Source organism: Pristis pectinata, chromosome 22 (assembly GCF_009764475.1).
Source record: "Pristis pectinata isolate sPriPec2 chromosome 22, sPriPec2.1.pri, whole genome shotgun sequence".
Taxonomy (NCBI): Eukaryota; Metazoa; Chordata; class Chondrichthyes; order Rhinopristiformes; family Pristidae; genus Pristis; species Pristis pectinata.
The window spans coordinates 24,488,826-24,504,496 of NC_067426.1; the positions used below are offsets into that span (position 1 = coordinate 24,488,826).

The window sequence follows — 15,671 nt, forward strand, 5'->3', positions numbered from 1 at the left end:
ATTTATGTGTGCATTTTTTTTAAAACCTTTCCTTAGTTCTGAGAGTGTGAAGCCAAGAAGCGACATTTTCTACCTTCAGCCTGAGCGCTCATGTGTGCCTGACAGTCCAATGTGGTATTCAACCTTACCAACTGACCCTGCCATCCTAGATGCCATGTTAACTCGTATTCTCATGGTGAGGGAGGTTCACGAAGAGCTTGCAAAGGTCAATCATGAAGATGCAGAAGTGGAAGATGCATCTGAATAAACTAGATTTTTATCTGTTTTTAAGCACTGAATTTTGGAATGCATGTACCTATGAAGAGTAACAGACTGCTAGGAGTATAGTGAACTCCTCTTCTGGGTTGATTTGGGGGAACAGGGAAGGGGGGGTCGATGAAAACACTGGTCAAAAAAAATCTATGTTGATAATTGACAGGAAATCTTGGTGCTTTAAAATAATTACAGTTTAAAAGATTTTTTTGTTGAAATGGATAAGTGATGTGGATCTGTTTTTACCCCATGCAGTTAAACTGGATTTTCATTGTGTAAACAGATGTGTTTTTATTTTAAAAACAATGTGTGACAAATTCATTTTTAAGGAGAGCAGAAAAAGGGGTGAGGATAGGGTGTGGGGAGGGGCACAGGAAGTATGCCAAGAAGTATTTAAATGACAATATTTTAGAATGTTACAGCGAGTTTGAAGGACATATTTTGAATGAATCTCTTTTAGTGAGACAGTATTTCGGACATTTAAATGTTAACACCTCTGATTGAAAACACTGTTTAGTTTCTAGATTGTTGTTTAACCACAAAACTACTTTTTTTTTGGGAAAAAAAATTAACATTGAATTGCATCTACTAACCCCTTGTTAAAATGTCCTGTGCTCACATTTTATTTAGAGGAGATGTGTGTGCTGTAAGTTTAGATGTAGATGTGCACATGAGTATAAATTTGTATATTTTGAAGGTAATGGGGCAGCTAAAAGGATGTTGTTATAAGTTTAGGTTCTTGCTGATATGTTTTTGTACATACATTTTAATTACATTTATATCTTTACTGTGTATAAAATAAGTGCTTATGTGAAGCCTGATCAGACTTTACATACTGCAGAGTCATTACATTTGTAGAAAAGCCCAATGTACTCCCTGTTATATAATACAGTTTGCATTGTAGTAAACAGGCGTTTGTGTGAAAGTACCTTTTACCTCTTCATTAACCGAGAAACGCACTGTTCCCCATTGATGTAAACAATGGGAAACTTGAAAATAGTTAATACACTAGATACTGTTTTAAGTTTGGTTTCAACGAAGACCTTTTGTACATGGAAATTGCTGTGATTTAGACACATTGAATTCTTTTTTTGTTGTTAAGGGAAGGACTCGGTTGTAATGCACTTTCTTTCTGGTTCATTCTATATATTAAAAAAAAGTGTACGTTTTACGTATAGCTCCCCAGCTCAGACATTGAGCAGGTAGTGTGGTTGCTGCTGGACTGAAAGCTATGATTAGAAGATTCACAAAAGCAATGGAGAGGAACACTGATTTTGTTTCTATAATTTTCTTTCTCAGTACTTGTGGCTTATTCTCTGCTAGGTAAATTCAGCTGTGGTCTCATAACTGAGCCATATTCAAAGGACCTTCAGTTGGAGAATTAATGCTGCAGTGAGAAGCCCCAGCTGTGATTTCTCAGTCCCTTTGAACACAGCTCAATGATGGGAACATAAGAATTCATTGAATTTGCCCTTTTTGAACTGGAAGGCAATCACCAATCAGACTTGTCTCCTTTCAGCCTTGAGAGAGTGTTGGCAAATATGATTTTAATAGTTTCTAATTTCCTAACAAGGGTTTAATTTTGCAAGGGTTTTACAAGTTAGGAATAGTCATTGAAACATAGTTTAATTCCTGAGGAAATTGACTGATATGGAAAGATTTAACACATTGGCACCCTTAGCACGTGCCAGCAGCACCTATCTGAGAATTTTGCATCCCCATGACTTTTCATCCCTAACCAATAAATGGGAAACCTCTCCCACACTGAATAGCTTTCCCTCTGGATTTACCTGTTACCAGTGTTTAGTAGTGTATTTTCCTTATTTTTGTTCACTGAAAGCTAATGCTGGGAAACTGAAGAATTTTCCATCTTTTTGCAACTAGTGTCAATGTTAACCCATACCCAGTTCAGGTAAAGCAAAGGTTAAGATGCAGGTTGAAACTCCACCAACCCAACAATGTGCCTTAACCAGTGTCTGGAAGAGTATCCCTATCGCACAATGTAAATATTCCATTTTACATCATTAAGTGACAGTACCAATTTGGTGTCAATTTGTGCTGAATTCTGAGCAATATTGTGTTGTGGGCTTGCATTGGTTGAGACTACCTGAATTTAATTATTTTTAGGTAATTACAACCAGCAAGCGAGAGGAAGCATTCATACCGTCGCCCTGGGTGGGGGTCAAAACCAGATCCCAGAGAAAAGGGTCGTTTCCAGCCTTTTGTATCACCTCAACCAACTGCAAGTGCTTTCCCCAAAAATTCCATTATGCCCTTGCATCTCTATAGATCATGTAAATCAGAGAGCAAGTAATGTTTGATTAAAATGAAGGAGGTGAAGCCGATGGGGTTAGAGGAGGGTTGGAAAGCACTTAGTTTTCAGAGTTGGTACATTTTGCAAATTTATCAGCAACACTTGAATAATTTCACTAGGAAGTGAATGACTTCATCATAAAATGATCAGGTTTTAAATAAAACTGGAGCAAAAAGCAAACAGCTGGAGGAACTCAGCAGGTTGAGCACCATCTGTGGGGGCAAAGGGATAGTTGGCATTTCCGATCGACACCCTGCATCAGGATTGGTTTGGGGTCTTGACCTGTAACATTGCCCATCACTGTCTCCACAGATGCTGCTCAACCCACTGGCTCCTCCAGCAGTTTGTTTTTTCTTGCTCCAGATTACAGCATCTGCAGTCTCTTGTGTCTTCATTTAAATAAAACTGAACGTGTTGCAAGATGCTAATGTTTGTTCCAAATAGAACCAGCAGTTCTTTTCTAATCATTGAAGAACATAATGCCTTTTAATGGGCTAAAGTAACTGTTATTTTATAATACATTTTTCCATATTTCAACTGAAATATTACGGTGATTTAAGTACATTTTAAAGTTACTGTCAACTTTTTTTGGGGGGGGTGGGGGGTGGATGGGGACATTTTCAAGCAGATTAAAATTTGTGGAACAATCAGGAATGATTCCTGGAACAAAATATTCTGAAATCCCAGTTGAAACCTGTATCCTTTCTGCCGGGATCACGGTGCTGCAGGACTTTTTCTTTTGCACAGTAATATCCTTTTTTTAAATTTTTTTTGAAAGTTGACTGACTTTATGATCATGTTGTGGATCATACCTTTGTTTGTAACACTTCTATTCGTAAACCTGGTATAAAGTGCAAGGCATTGTACCAAACGACTATGCCCCTTTAATAAAATATTTATCAGTAAGAACTACGGAATTCAGCTGCTGTCATTAATGAGCCTTTTTAAAATTTTTAGTCAAACCTTAATTCAACATGGTAAATGAACAAAAGTAAGTGAATATTTATGTTATCTGAATAAAAACATTTTTTTTAAATTTACAGCCACTTGCATTTATTACTGTTTGGACATGTCTCTGTCTGTTGTATGTTAACCTAATGAAGAACATCTTCCATTATAATGTGAATAGTGAGGGACAGCACACTGCCTCTCAGTGCCAGAGACCAGAGTTCAATCCTGACCTCAGGTGCTGTCTGGTGGAGATTGCATGTTCTCCCTGTGATTCTGTGGGTTTCCTCCAGATGCTAGAGTCTTCCTCTGCACCTCAAAGATATGAGATATGAGTAGTAGAATTTGGGAAGAATAAAGATGGGATTAATGTAGCATTAGTGTAAATAATGATTGATGGTCAGTTTGGTCAAAGGGACAATTTCTGTGTTGTATTTCTTCATGACTCTATCTTGTTGCCCATTTTGGACAGTATTTTAATTAGAGAGTTGGTCTTCTACCAGTAATGGTATTGGTTTATTATTGTCACTTGTACCGAGGTACAGTGAAAAACTTGTCTTGCATACCGATTGTACAGATCAATTCATTACACAGTGCAGTTACATTGAGTCAGTACAGAGTACATTGATGTAGTACAGGTAAAAACAATAACAGTACAGAGTAAAGTGTCACAGCTACAGTGCAATAAGGTGCAAGGTCACAACAAGGTAGATCATGAGGTCATAGTCCATTCATTGTATAAGGGAACCGTTCCATAGTCTTATCACAGTGGGGTAGAAGCTGCCCTAAAGTCTGGTGGTACATGCCCTCAGGCTCCTGTATCTTCTACCCGATGGAAGAGGAGAGAAGAGAGAATGTCCTGGGTGGCTGGGGTCTTTGATTATGCTGGCTGCTTCACCAAGACAACGAGAGGTAAAGACAGAGTCCAAGGAGGGGAGGCTGGTGTCTGTGATGCGCTGGGCTGTGTCCACAACTCCCTGCAGTTTCTTGCAGTCCTGGGCAGAGCAGTTGCTGTACCAAGCTGTGATACATCCAGATAGGATGCTTTCTATGGTGCATTGGTAAAAGTTGGTGAGAGTCAAAGGGGACAAACCAAATTTCTTTAGCCTCCTGAGGAAGTAGAGGCACTGGTGAGCTTTCTTGGCCGTGGCATCTACATGATTTGACCAGGACAGGCTGTTGGAGGAGTATATGTTAATATACTCCATTTATCTTCAGTAGAAAATGCCATGGAGCTGGAAATTACTTGAATCCTGTTTGAAAAGTAAGGGAGACATGTTGCCATTGTAGAAACCTTGCATTATCTCATGTGTATATGGAGCAATTTATTAATGACTACCCTGGTGTAACTAAGTTTTTGGCTTTTCCTTACCTTGGTGTTTAGCCAATTTATTACCCTCTTTTAGCTATGGATACATTCATTTGTTATAATGTAATGCATATGAATGGTGATATCAGGAAGATCTGTCCAGCCTTAAGGATGGTCAAGGCTTCAAAGAAAGCTGTAATTAAATTTATTATTGAACTGTTATTTTTCTATCTGTACTGGGAGTACTTTGGTAGTGGATGTGTCTCCAAATTAGGCATCACTAATTGCAAAATAGATTTCCCAGAAGTGTTAATGAGTTTGTTAATTTCACCTCACTTACCAATAGCTGGAGGTTATAGCACATAGCACTGACAGGAACTGAGGGTGGCCTGGATAATAGTTCATTGCAGGTGGATGAGACGGCAGAAGGATTGGGGATGGATGGAGGCAGGTAAACTATTGAGCGAATGAGGTGGGACTGGCAGACTTCTGGTTGCGGTGAGGGAGGGTTGGCAAATGGAACTGTGGCCAGCATTTATGACAGGAGAATTTCACAGGGATTGATTTCACAAAGTCATGAAGCATTGTAACAGGCCTTTTGGCATACCAAGTCCACACCAACCATCGTGTACCTATTTATGCTTATCCTATTCTAATTCCCCTTTTACTCTCCCACTTTCACGTCAACTCCTCCCAGATTCTACTACTGAACTACACACTAGCAGCAATTTACAGTGGCCAGCTAACCTAACAACTTGCACATCTTTGGGATGTGGGAAGAAATGGGAGCACCCGGAGAAAATCCATGTGGTCACGGGGAGAATGTGCAAACTCCCCACTGACAGCACCAGAGCTCAGTATTGAACCTGGGTCACTAGAGCTGTGAGGCGTTAACTTTACCAGCTGTATTGCCATCTCCTGTGTCCTGATGTTATAATCATCAAGGTTGTCAGGGTAACTGATGAGAAGAACCCATTTGAATCTTACAAAATGATGTAAAACCCCAAAATTTGTGTTGCTGTCTTTGGTTGGTAAACCATCTTTAAATGAACAATTCTGAAGAAATTGCTATGCAATTTAATTTCCAACCCATGGTTCTCTGTTTTGACTATTTTGGTCACCTCTCCCTCAGCACCTCAATTTTCATTGCATTTCTGTTTAAAAACTTGGGATTATTTTCTATATTAAATGGGCTATATAAAAGGCAGCAGGTGTTCATTTACTTTACATTCCAGGACTTTTTCCCCCCTCAATTGTGGCATTTATAAAGATGAGCTTCAGGAGGATGGCACAGTGTTGCAGCTGGTAGTGCTGCTGAGTCTCACAGCTCCAGTAACCAGGGTTCAATCTTGACCAGTGCTGATTGTGTGCAGTTTGCATGCTTGCTCTTTGACAGCATGGGTTTCCTTCCATATCCCAAAGATGTGCAGGTTGATTGGGCAATTTACAATAGCAAATTAACCTATGTGTATCAGTGGGTGAGAGAATTGTGGGGAATGTGGAGAGAATATGTTGCAGAGAAAGTTAGTGGGGAATGGGATTGCTCTGTCGGCCAGCATAGACTTGATGGGCTAAATGACCTTCTTCCTCCTCTGTTAAAAGGAAATATAGAACTCAGTCACAGTCCCCACACAAAGGACAAAAATCTGGGCGATATAGCCTACCTCATGTGTAATTACATTTGGTAACTATCAGTAACATTGAGAATCCCGCATGCAGAGCAGAAGGAACCCAAATGTATACAGTATGCAATAATGAGTGACCACGCAACATTTTTCTCAGAGATCTGAGGAAAATGTGATGAGCCAAGGACTTGCTATTAGTGAACACGAGCTTGCTGGAAAAGATGGGCTTTAGGGAGAAGTGAAGACCCAAGGGATCAGGAAGAGAATTGCTGCAAGCAACAGTTGCATGCTTGAAAGGCCATGAGTCGTGAGAAGAGAAGATTTTAGACTAGTGGGTGGTTATATTCTGAGAGGAGTTTGTGGAAATAGGGTTACACCATTAAAGTCAAGAACAGGAAGTTTTGAGATTTTGGTTTGGGTATGGTTTAGGTTAATAATGACAGTGGGCATTTGTATCTTGGATATGTAAGCAGTTGAGTTTTGGACAAGAAAATTTACAGAAAATGGGTTGCTTAGATGATGCCAGGGAGACTATTGTAATTAGTTCTGACGCGGGTAGAGCATGTAATTTCCAATGGTTGACAGGTTAAGGTAGGGGATGGCGATGAATAGTATTATGGAAGTATGGTCTTTGTAGAAATATGGGTTTGAAATGAATGGGTGGAATAGAATTTTGTGGTTACAAGGAGTATGGTTCAGCCTCGGACAATGGCTGGGAGAAGTGGATGGAGACAGATAAAAAGCTGAAATTATAGTAACTAATGACATTTGGTTTTTTAAGTGTTTTAGAGCAAGGTAAAATTTGATTGCACTCTAACAAAAAGAAGTGAATAGTCAATGGCAATAATGTAAAGGCAGATACTCTTACAGTTTATAATTATATGTTTGCATCAATAGATTTCATGATTCGACTCCAGTTCTTTTTCCATTTTCACCTGCAAAATTCTGTTTGGAGCTGTGCCTGGGGAGGAATTACAAAAAGAAAGTGTTTCACTTTAATATCTGTATTGTTGATTAAACTACTATCGGTAACAACTTCCTGCCTAAAATTGATTTATACCCGTGATGGTTTCCCCAGGTTGAAAATGCAGTGCAGTGTGATGTATTAAAGGAGGTTGTAAAATTGGCTGTGAAGTACATGAAATGCTGAGGATGTGAGAGATGCTGTACTGAAATGCAAGATTGCTCTTGGAGTCTCTATACCACATCTCATTCACTTTCCCCTCTATTAACTCATGTTCCAATTGTGAAGATTGGATAAAATGTTAGAAATGATGTTCATCACAAGCAGGGAAGATGTAGATTTATAATCCCTTACAACATTTATGTCTTGCACTGTACTGCTGCTGCAAAACAACCAATTTCACGACAAATGTCAGTGATAATAAACCTGATTCTGATTTTACAGGAATTACTTTTGGAATGACAGGCATGAAAGAGGTTCCATTGCAAACAGAAATCTATGTTATTTGTTGAATCTGCTAGATGTCCCCACCGCCTTTCTTCCTCTCACTAAACTGTTTGCTCTTTTACTTGTCTGACTAGCAGAGCCAAAAATAATAATAATTGCAGATGGATGTGCAAATGAAACAGACATTAACAAACCTGCGGTTCTCATAACCCCTATCACTGTTGTTGTTTCTCATTTGTTTTAGATGTTAAAAAGCCATTTACAAAGGCCACAGACCAGAAAGGGAATGATCAAGGCTCTGCTCCAATAAAATCACTGTTAAAGGAAACCTGCTCACTGGGTACAGATTCTTCCAACTAAAAAATCATCAAAATGCTGCTAAATTGTTAAACAGTAATTAACTATTTAGCTATCTAATTATGAATAAACAAAGGATACAACACTTTGAAAAAAGGTAACAATCAACAGTGAAGCATGCAACAAAACACCAGGTTTAAAGACAGTACTGTAACTATATGGAACCAGGCACTTCCTGAAGGCGATGCCATTTCCGATGAAACAAATGAGTTCTAGATTGACCTCTCCCTCCAGACTGTTATCAGAACAAACATTTCCTGTTTACCTGGTGGGATTTGTTATCTCAAGTTTTTCAGTGCTTAAAAGGAGTTTCTCTATCAGGTAATTAAGTAAAGCAATCTTGTTTTCTTTTTCTTTTTTGTTTGATTAGATAAAGCAGAAAACAAACTCTGGTATGTTATCATTGTATCTTTTTGATGAATGAGTCATTTTGTTTGCAAGAGCAATCAAACTTTAAGCATGTTAGAATAGTCGTCAGAATGCTTGCACTGTGGATACCTTGGTCTGGTGAGGACTTGAGGTCAGTAAAGTTACAGCTTTATGACTATAGATATGTCCTATCTGCAACAAGAAAATAATTGTCACTATAAGGTTTGAGATCGTGGCATGTGACTACCTGCTCCCTGGGCTGCAAAAATGTGTATCAAAATTTCCAGACAGGCAGACCGTGAATAACCCTACTCAAACCTTACTTGAACTCCTCATGTCTCACACATATCAATCTTCACAAGCAAAAAATACACTGTTTGACTCAGCGGGTCAAGCAGCGTCTGTGAAGACAAAGTGATTGTCGATATTTGGAGCCGTAACCCTGCATTATGGGTCCTGACGCATGGCTTCAACCTGAAATGTCGACCATCCCTTTGCCTCCACAGATGCTACCTGACCTGCTGAGTTCTTCCAGCAGTTAATCTTTTGCTTCAGATTCCAGCATCCACTGTCTCTTGTGTCTCCGTATCAACTTCCACATTCTGCACTGATCTTTGAGGTTAAGAATTCCCTGAACACATATACACTAGTAAAGAATAATAGGTATCAAAAGTGATGCAGACATTGAGTATTTTAGTAGGATGATTTTGAGAAGCTCACGACTGATCACATCAAGTCTGGGATGCAGACGAGTGTGAGAGAATAAAATAAAGCTGGGCCAGCATAATTGATTATAAATTAAAGGACAAGCAACTGTTCAAGTGGCATACCATACAAAATGGATCCCCGGTTATAGATTGGTTATATTTGAAATCTTGGTACCTTCCAAGATTCCCTTTGTATATTGGACATAGGGAGATTTTTTGGGGGGCATTTAACATTGTCTAAGAAGAAGGTGAAGGTAAAAATGTGGTCATCCATGATACTAGAGGGCAATCTTGTCAGTAGGAATAGAAACAGATACTTGAATGACTGCACAGTAATAGGAAGTTTTCAAACCATTTCAACCCAGTATCATCAGAGTTTATGGGAAGTTATATCTTTGATGCTGGTAAGTAGAGGAGATAATTAACAACACACCATTACACAAAAATAATCTGTAGTGGCATTGTAGTGTTCTTGGATCCTGTGTGTGAGATAAGTTTGTGTGTAGACTAATTTATGAGCATATCCTGTCCAAGTTTCTAAACAGATTGAATCTAACATTTAGAGTTGTGAGATGGTTACATCTATGAAAATGATTTGCAAAAATGCAATGGAGTTTTAATTTGAACAGAAGCTTCGTGCGATGGCAGCTTGTAGACCAATGGGAGGAGCAATAGTGGGAACTCCAGCGTGGAGTCTGGGTCACGTGAGGATGAGTGTTGGGGAGATTGGGTCTGGCAGGAAGCTCTGCTACCATTGCAATAGGAATCTTTCAGGGTGAGTGTGTCCACCTGGAGAAGAAAGATGCTTTAATTGTAGAAACCAGGGGAATATAATCTCTCGAAGCAGGGCTAAACAGAGTTCAACGAGCCACATTATTGGCAATCACTTACAGCAGGAAACCACTGAAGAAAGGTTTACATAACATTGAGGAGGCTGAGATGTGAGAGAGGTGCAGTTTACACAGTGTACACTACCAGTTATATTAAAACTACAGCAATTCACAAATAGAGAATAATTGAGACAGAAATGATTATTGATAAAGCCACTGACTGCTCTATCTTTGGATGGGATACATATAACCAGAAGTTCACAAGATCACAAGACAAAGGAGCGGAAGTAGGCCATTCGGCCCATCGAGTCTGCTCTGCTACCTCACCATGAGCTAAACTATTCCCATCTAGCCCCAATTCCCGGCCTTTTCCCCATATCCCTTGATACCTTGACTAATTAGATACCTATCAATCTCCTCCTTAAACACCCCCAGTGATCGGGCCTCCACAGCTGTATGTGGCAACAAATTCCACAAATCCACGACCCTCTGGCTAAGGAAATTTCTTCTCATTTCTGTTCTAAATGGGTGCCCTCTAGTTCTGAGACTGTGCCCTCTAGTCCTGGACTCACCCACCAAGGGAAACAACTTAGCCACATCTACTCTGTCCAGTCCTTTCAACATTAGAAATGTTTCTTTGAGGTCCCCTCTCATTCTTCTGTACTCCAATAAGTACAGTCCAAGAACTGACAATCGCTCGTCGTATGTAAGCCCTTTCATTCTGGGAATCATCCTCGTAAATCTTCTCTGAATCCTCTCCAACATCAGTACATCCTTCCTAAGATAAGGGGCCCAAAGCTGCACACAGTATTCCAAATGAGGTCTCACCAGTGTCCCATGGATCCTCATCAACACATCCTTACTTCTATACATTATACCTCTCAATGAATGCCAACATAGCATTCGTTTTTCTCACCGCTGATCCAACTTGGTAGTTAACCTTTAGGGTATCCTGCAGGAGGACCCCCAAGTCCCTTTGCACTTCTGTATTTTGTATTTTCTCCCCATCTAGATAATAATCTGCCCTTTTAGTTCTACTTCCAAAGTGTATACTGCACATTTCTCAATATTGAATCTCATCTGCCATTCCTTTGCCCATGCTCCTAAACTGTCTAAGTCTAAACCTTCCTGTTTCTTCAACACTCCCTATTCCTCCACCTATCTTGGTGTCATCTGCAAACTTAGCCACAAAACCATTCACTCCATAATCTAAATCATCGCTATACAGTGTAAAAAGAAGCGGCCCCAACACCGACCCTTGCAGAACACCACTGGTAACCGGCAGCCAACCAGAACAGGATCCCTTTATTCCCACCCTTTGCTTTCTGCCTATCAGCCAATGCTCCACCCATTCTAATATCCTTCCTGTAATTCCATGGGCTCTCATCTTGTTAAGCAGCCTCTTGTGTGGCACCCTGTCGAAGACCTTTTGAAAATCTAAATGCACAACATCCACAACCTCTCCCTTATCCATCCTACTTGAGATTTCCTCAAAAAACTCCAGTAGGTTGGTCAGGCAGGACCTTCCCCTCATGAAACCTCACGAAAGTTTAGTAAACTGCCATTAGCAATTAGCACATTAAACTGATCTCCTGGAAATTCTAGAACCAATGGAATGTGTAGTCTTCCATAATAGACAAAAGGTTACAGAGACTGATCATGTGAACAAACCAACTTTGCAATAGAGAGGTTAGCTGAGAGATTTGTGGTAGAATGTAAAATTGTATTTAGTGCGAATACATCACTGCCATGTTCAGGAGGAATGTGAAGATATGTTGAAGGATTCACATACGGGCATTAAAGGAGACCAAACTCATGCATATTGATCCAAACATCAAACTTAGACTGTAGCATCTCACATGGAAGAAGAACAGGATAAAGTGGAGATGTGCAGATATTGGTGAAAGTGCCACAGAGTGATTGAGCAACACCTGTTTTGTGGTACCATTAAGCTCTGCAGAAGTTATACAGTGATTCTTAATAGAGCAGTGGATATTGAGAAATACAGTCTGCCTATGTCTCAAAATTTGTAAGCTAAGTTCACAGGGGAAAACTTCTTTAATTAGGACCGTGGCATGCCTATGTAGGTGAAGAAAGACAAAGATATTAGTCTAAATTAATACTCACATCCTGCTGCCAGAATCATCGTCAAAATTATTACCGGTGACTAAGGATAAGATGATGCAGGAAGTCTAGCACTGTGTGTGCAATCAAGGTGATGTTCCGATTGCAACTGCTACAGAGGAGAAAAACCTTCAGATACTTAAGTGGTGCTCAGCAGATTTAATCAACAATGTCAGGCTTAAAATAAGCTAATGTGCCTTTATGCAGAAGGCAGTTATTTATTGAAGTCTGTGATTAGATGAAAACAGACTGCAGCCAATTAAAGAGAAAGCTGGAGACAAAACATCCAAACATTACTCAGCTTTAGACATTTCTAGAGCTGACTCAATTCTATGGTAGATTTCCAGCTGACTTTGTCACAGAGTTGACTCCACTTCAACAGTTATTAAAGACTGATGACCCAGGGAGGTAGAGGAAGAATGGCAAAAGGTGTACATTTGTGCAAGGGTTATGCACAAAGACCCCATTTTGAGGCTCATTAAGTGGATGGGATATTAGGCCACAGGTTTGAAATTTTGCTTGGTAACACATGATTGGCCTTGAAACATTTTGCCGCATGAAGGCTATTGTTTACTTAAGATTCGACCATCCCGAAGCCCTCCTGACTGGACACTGATCTTCCACTCTCAATAAATGAGCTCATTCAACCCTCCACTGCTGGGATCCGAACTTATGTTAAATCCCGTTCAACCATCACTCCAGTGCTCACTGATTTACACCGACTCTGGATCCAACAGCACTTTTAAAAATTCCCATCCTTTTTGTAAATCCTTCCCTGATCTGGAAGCATCATCAATTTTTGACACTCCACTGAGCCATAATTGCATGGAACCTAAGCTCTGGGATAATTTCAGTAAAGGCTCCACTTCCCTAAACTTTCCTCTTCCCTTAAAATGTTTTGACCATCTGTCCTTATGTGGCAATATCAAATTACATTTAATAATTCTTTTGTGAAGCTAGTATATCTTAACTTACATTTGCAATGACAAGCAAGGAGACCATTCAGCCTATTAGGTCCATGCCAGCTCCCAGGGGAGCAATCCCATTACTTCCATTCCCCCTGTCCTTATTCCCCAGCATCGGTGGAACTTACTCTCTTTTACAGGTGCCCATCAATTCCCCTTCTTGATACTTTTTCCATTAACCTATGCCGACTGCTAATTTACAGAATCCAAATATTTTACTATCATATCTTTGGGATGTGGGAGGAAACCTGAGCATCCGGAGGAGATCCATATAGTCACGGAGAGCAAATTCCAAACTGATAGCACCCTAAATCAGGATTGAACCTGGGTCCCTGGATCTATGAGGCAGCAGCACTAAACTGCTGTGCCACCATACCACCTACATCATTGCAAATTGCTGCTAATGCAGCAGAGTGTCTTCTGATGAGCATAATGTTTATGGGGCACCTTAGAATGAGCTTTGCTCTGCATGTAGTGTTGTATAATTGGCTTTGCAATTGTTACATATTGTTCCCAGGTATTGTGATGTGTATTATGTTCCCCGAAAGGGACATGCCTCCAACTTTTCACCATAAACTATACCAGACCATTATAGACTTAAAATAATTCCAGACATTAAGTGTACAAAAAGTGACTCTCACTTTTATCAGATTCATCTCAGGACTCAGGAGACAACTATGCAATTGCAAGAACAAAATAGGGCCCATCAACCTTCAACTGGTATACATTTATATGGGGGAAGAAATGAAGAACTAAAGACCATATTAGGATCTGCTAACTGGTACTTTCATTCTTTTTGGTACATTAAAAATAAATTATTAAGACAAAGTAATATTTGAATGCAAACACTTGCTCCAATAGAGCAGGAATAGTTAGCAGATGCTGCATAAATGCCCTGATTGTACACACATGTGGGAGATTTCAGCACAACTCCTTCGTTTATTGAAGATCAGAGCTGCAAGCACAGGGAGCTTTGTTCCAAGGTCATGCCTTACAGGGAGTTTGAGGTCCAATTCAATTAAAGGAAGTCTCAAAGAACACAACCCACAGCTCACAGCACGCAGATTAATTCTAACTTATTTTTTCAGCTCAGCCGTATCTTTGAATGAAATGCTTGTGCTGATATCACTCAGGCACGAGATTTGCACACTCCCCACATCACAGGTGCAGCCACACACTTATCTGATTTAGCCGTCACTTTGCCAGCTCTTGCACTTTTATTATCCCTGTTCGCTAATGCTATTGGTATTAATGTTTTACTGCAGACTTTTTAGCTGTTGTATAATGACTTATTACTGTGATGTTGAGTAGTAGGGTGCTGGTGAGGTGATTGGAGGAACGGAATTCATCTCTCTCATCAGAAATGTAGAACTCAATGGATGAAAATAGACCAAGGACCATCTGGTTTGCTTTTACCATTCTGCAGTTGTGTGCTACAATGGGAATATTGTTGACTAATTATAGGATTTATTCTGTTTCAACCAAGAGACCCCAGAAAAGTCATGAAGAAAATCTCCAGCAATTTCAGACAGAAACTTGAATTTTTGTGTTTAGAAACCAAAGATGAGTACACAAAACTAGGTGAGATATTCTCCTCTTCTGTGCCGTAGGAAGGAGGAGGGAAAAATTTAAGGATGATTTGACCCTCAATACTGACGTCCACTTTCTGTGTCGCTCTGTGCTGAAGAGGCCTTCACAATGAAAAAAAATCATGATTTATTTAATATTTGACATTTCGCTCTTCTAAAGCAAATCATTAAATGGAGGTGAACACCTCTGTTCCATTCTCCTTAACCCTTTCCATCATGTTAAATCATGAAGGCTCAGGTTAATTGGAGTCAAGTTCACAATTTGCTAAGTTTGAAATTGTGCCTTGTGGGTGTTCTCCTTTCCCTCTAGTTTAACAAAAGGAGGATCTCCTTAATCATCCTATAAATTCCCCTAAGAATTTTATAGGTTTACGTAAATGTTCCTCCAAAGGTTGGAAGGGTTTATCCAGTTGAATGTAGAAACTATGAGGAGGTCACTTGCCCCTCAAGCCTGCTCTGCCATTCAATAGAATCATGGCTGATCTAATGTTTGGCCTTAATTTTACTTTCCTGCCTGAGCCCCATAAACCTCAAGTTCCCTGTAGTCCAAAAATCTACTTCAGTATTGAATATACCCAACACCTCAGCACTCACGTCTCTCTTAGTAAAGAACTCCAAAGATTCATAACCCTCTGAGAAAAGGAATTCCTCGTCTCAGTCATTAGCACATGACTCTTTAACCTGAGATGACTAGTTCCAGACTCTGCCAGGAGGAAATGCATCTACCCTTTCAAGCCACCTCAGAACCTTGTAAGTCTCAATGAGATCATTTATCATTTTTTCCAGAGAATGTTTGACCCATTCTGTTCAATTTTTCCTCGAGGTAAATCCATCTCATCTCAGGATTCAATCTGGTGAACCTTTGCTGCAT

The 15,671-nt window shown here is 39.8% G+C and overlaps 1 protein-coding gene across 5 annotated transcripts in view; it reads left to right on the forward strand.

Annotated features, from left to right (window-relative positions):
* The window catches only part of LOC127581721 (zinc finger MYM-type protein 4-like), a 114,059-nt gene extending 110,507 nt beyond the window's left edge, over positions 1 to 3,552 (forward strand). For all 5 annotated transcript variants that reach the window (XM_052036380.1, XM_052036382.1, XM_052036381.1 and 2 more), the window contains one exon: positions 37 to 3,552. In XM_052036380.1, coding sequence (XP_051892340.1) covers positions 37 to 247 — 211 coding nt within the window. In that variant the 3' untranslated portion in view covers positions 248 to 3,552. The remainder of the gene's footprint in view (positions 1 to 36) is intronic.
* Positions 3,553 to 15,671: the final 12,119 nt, after the last annotated feature.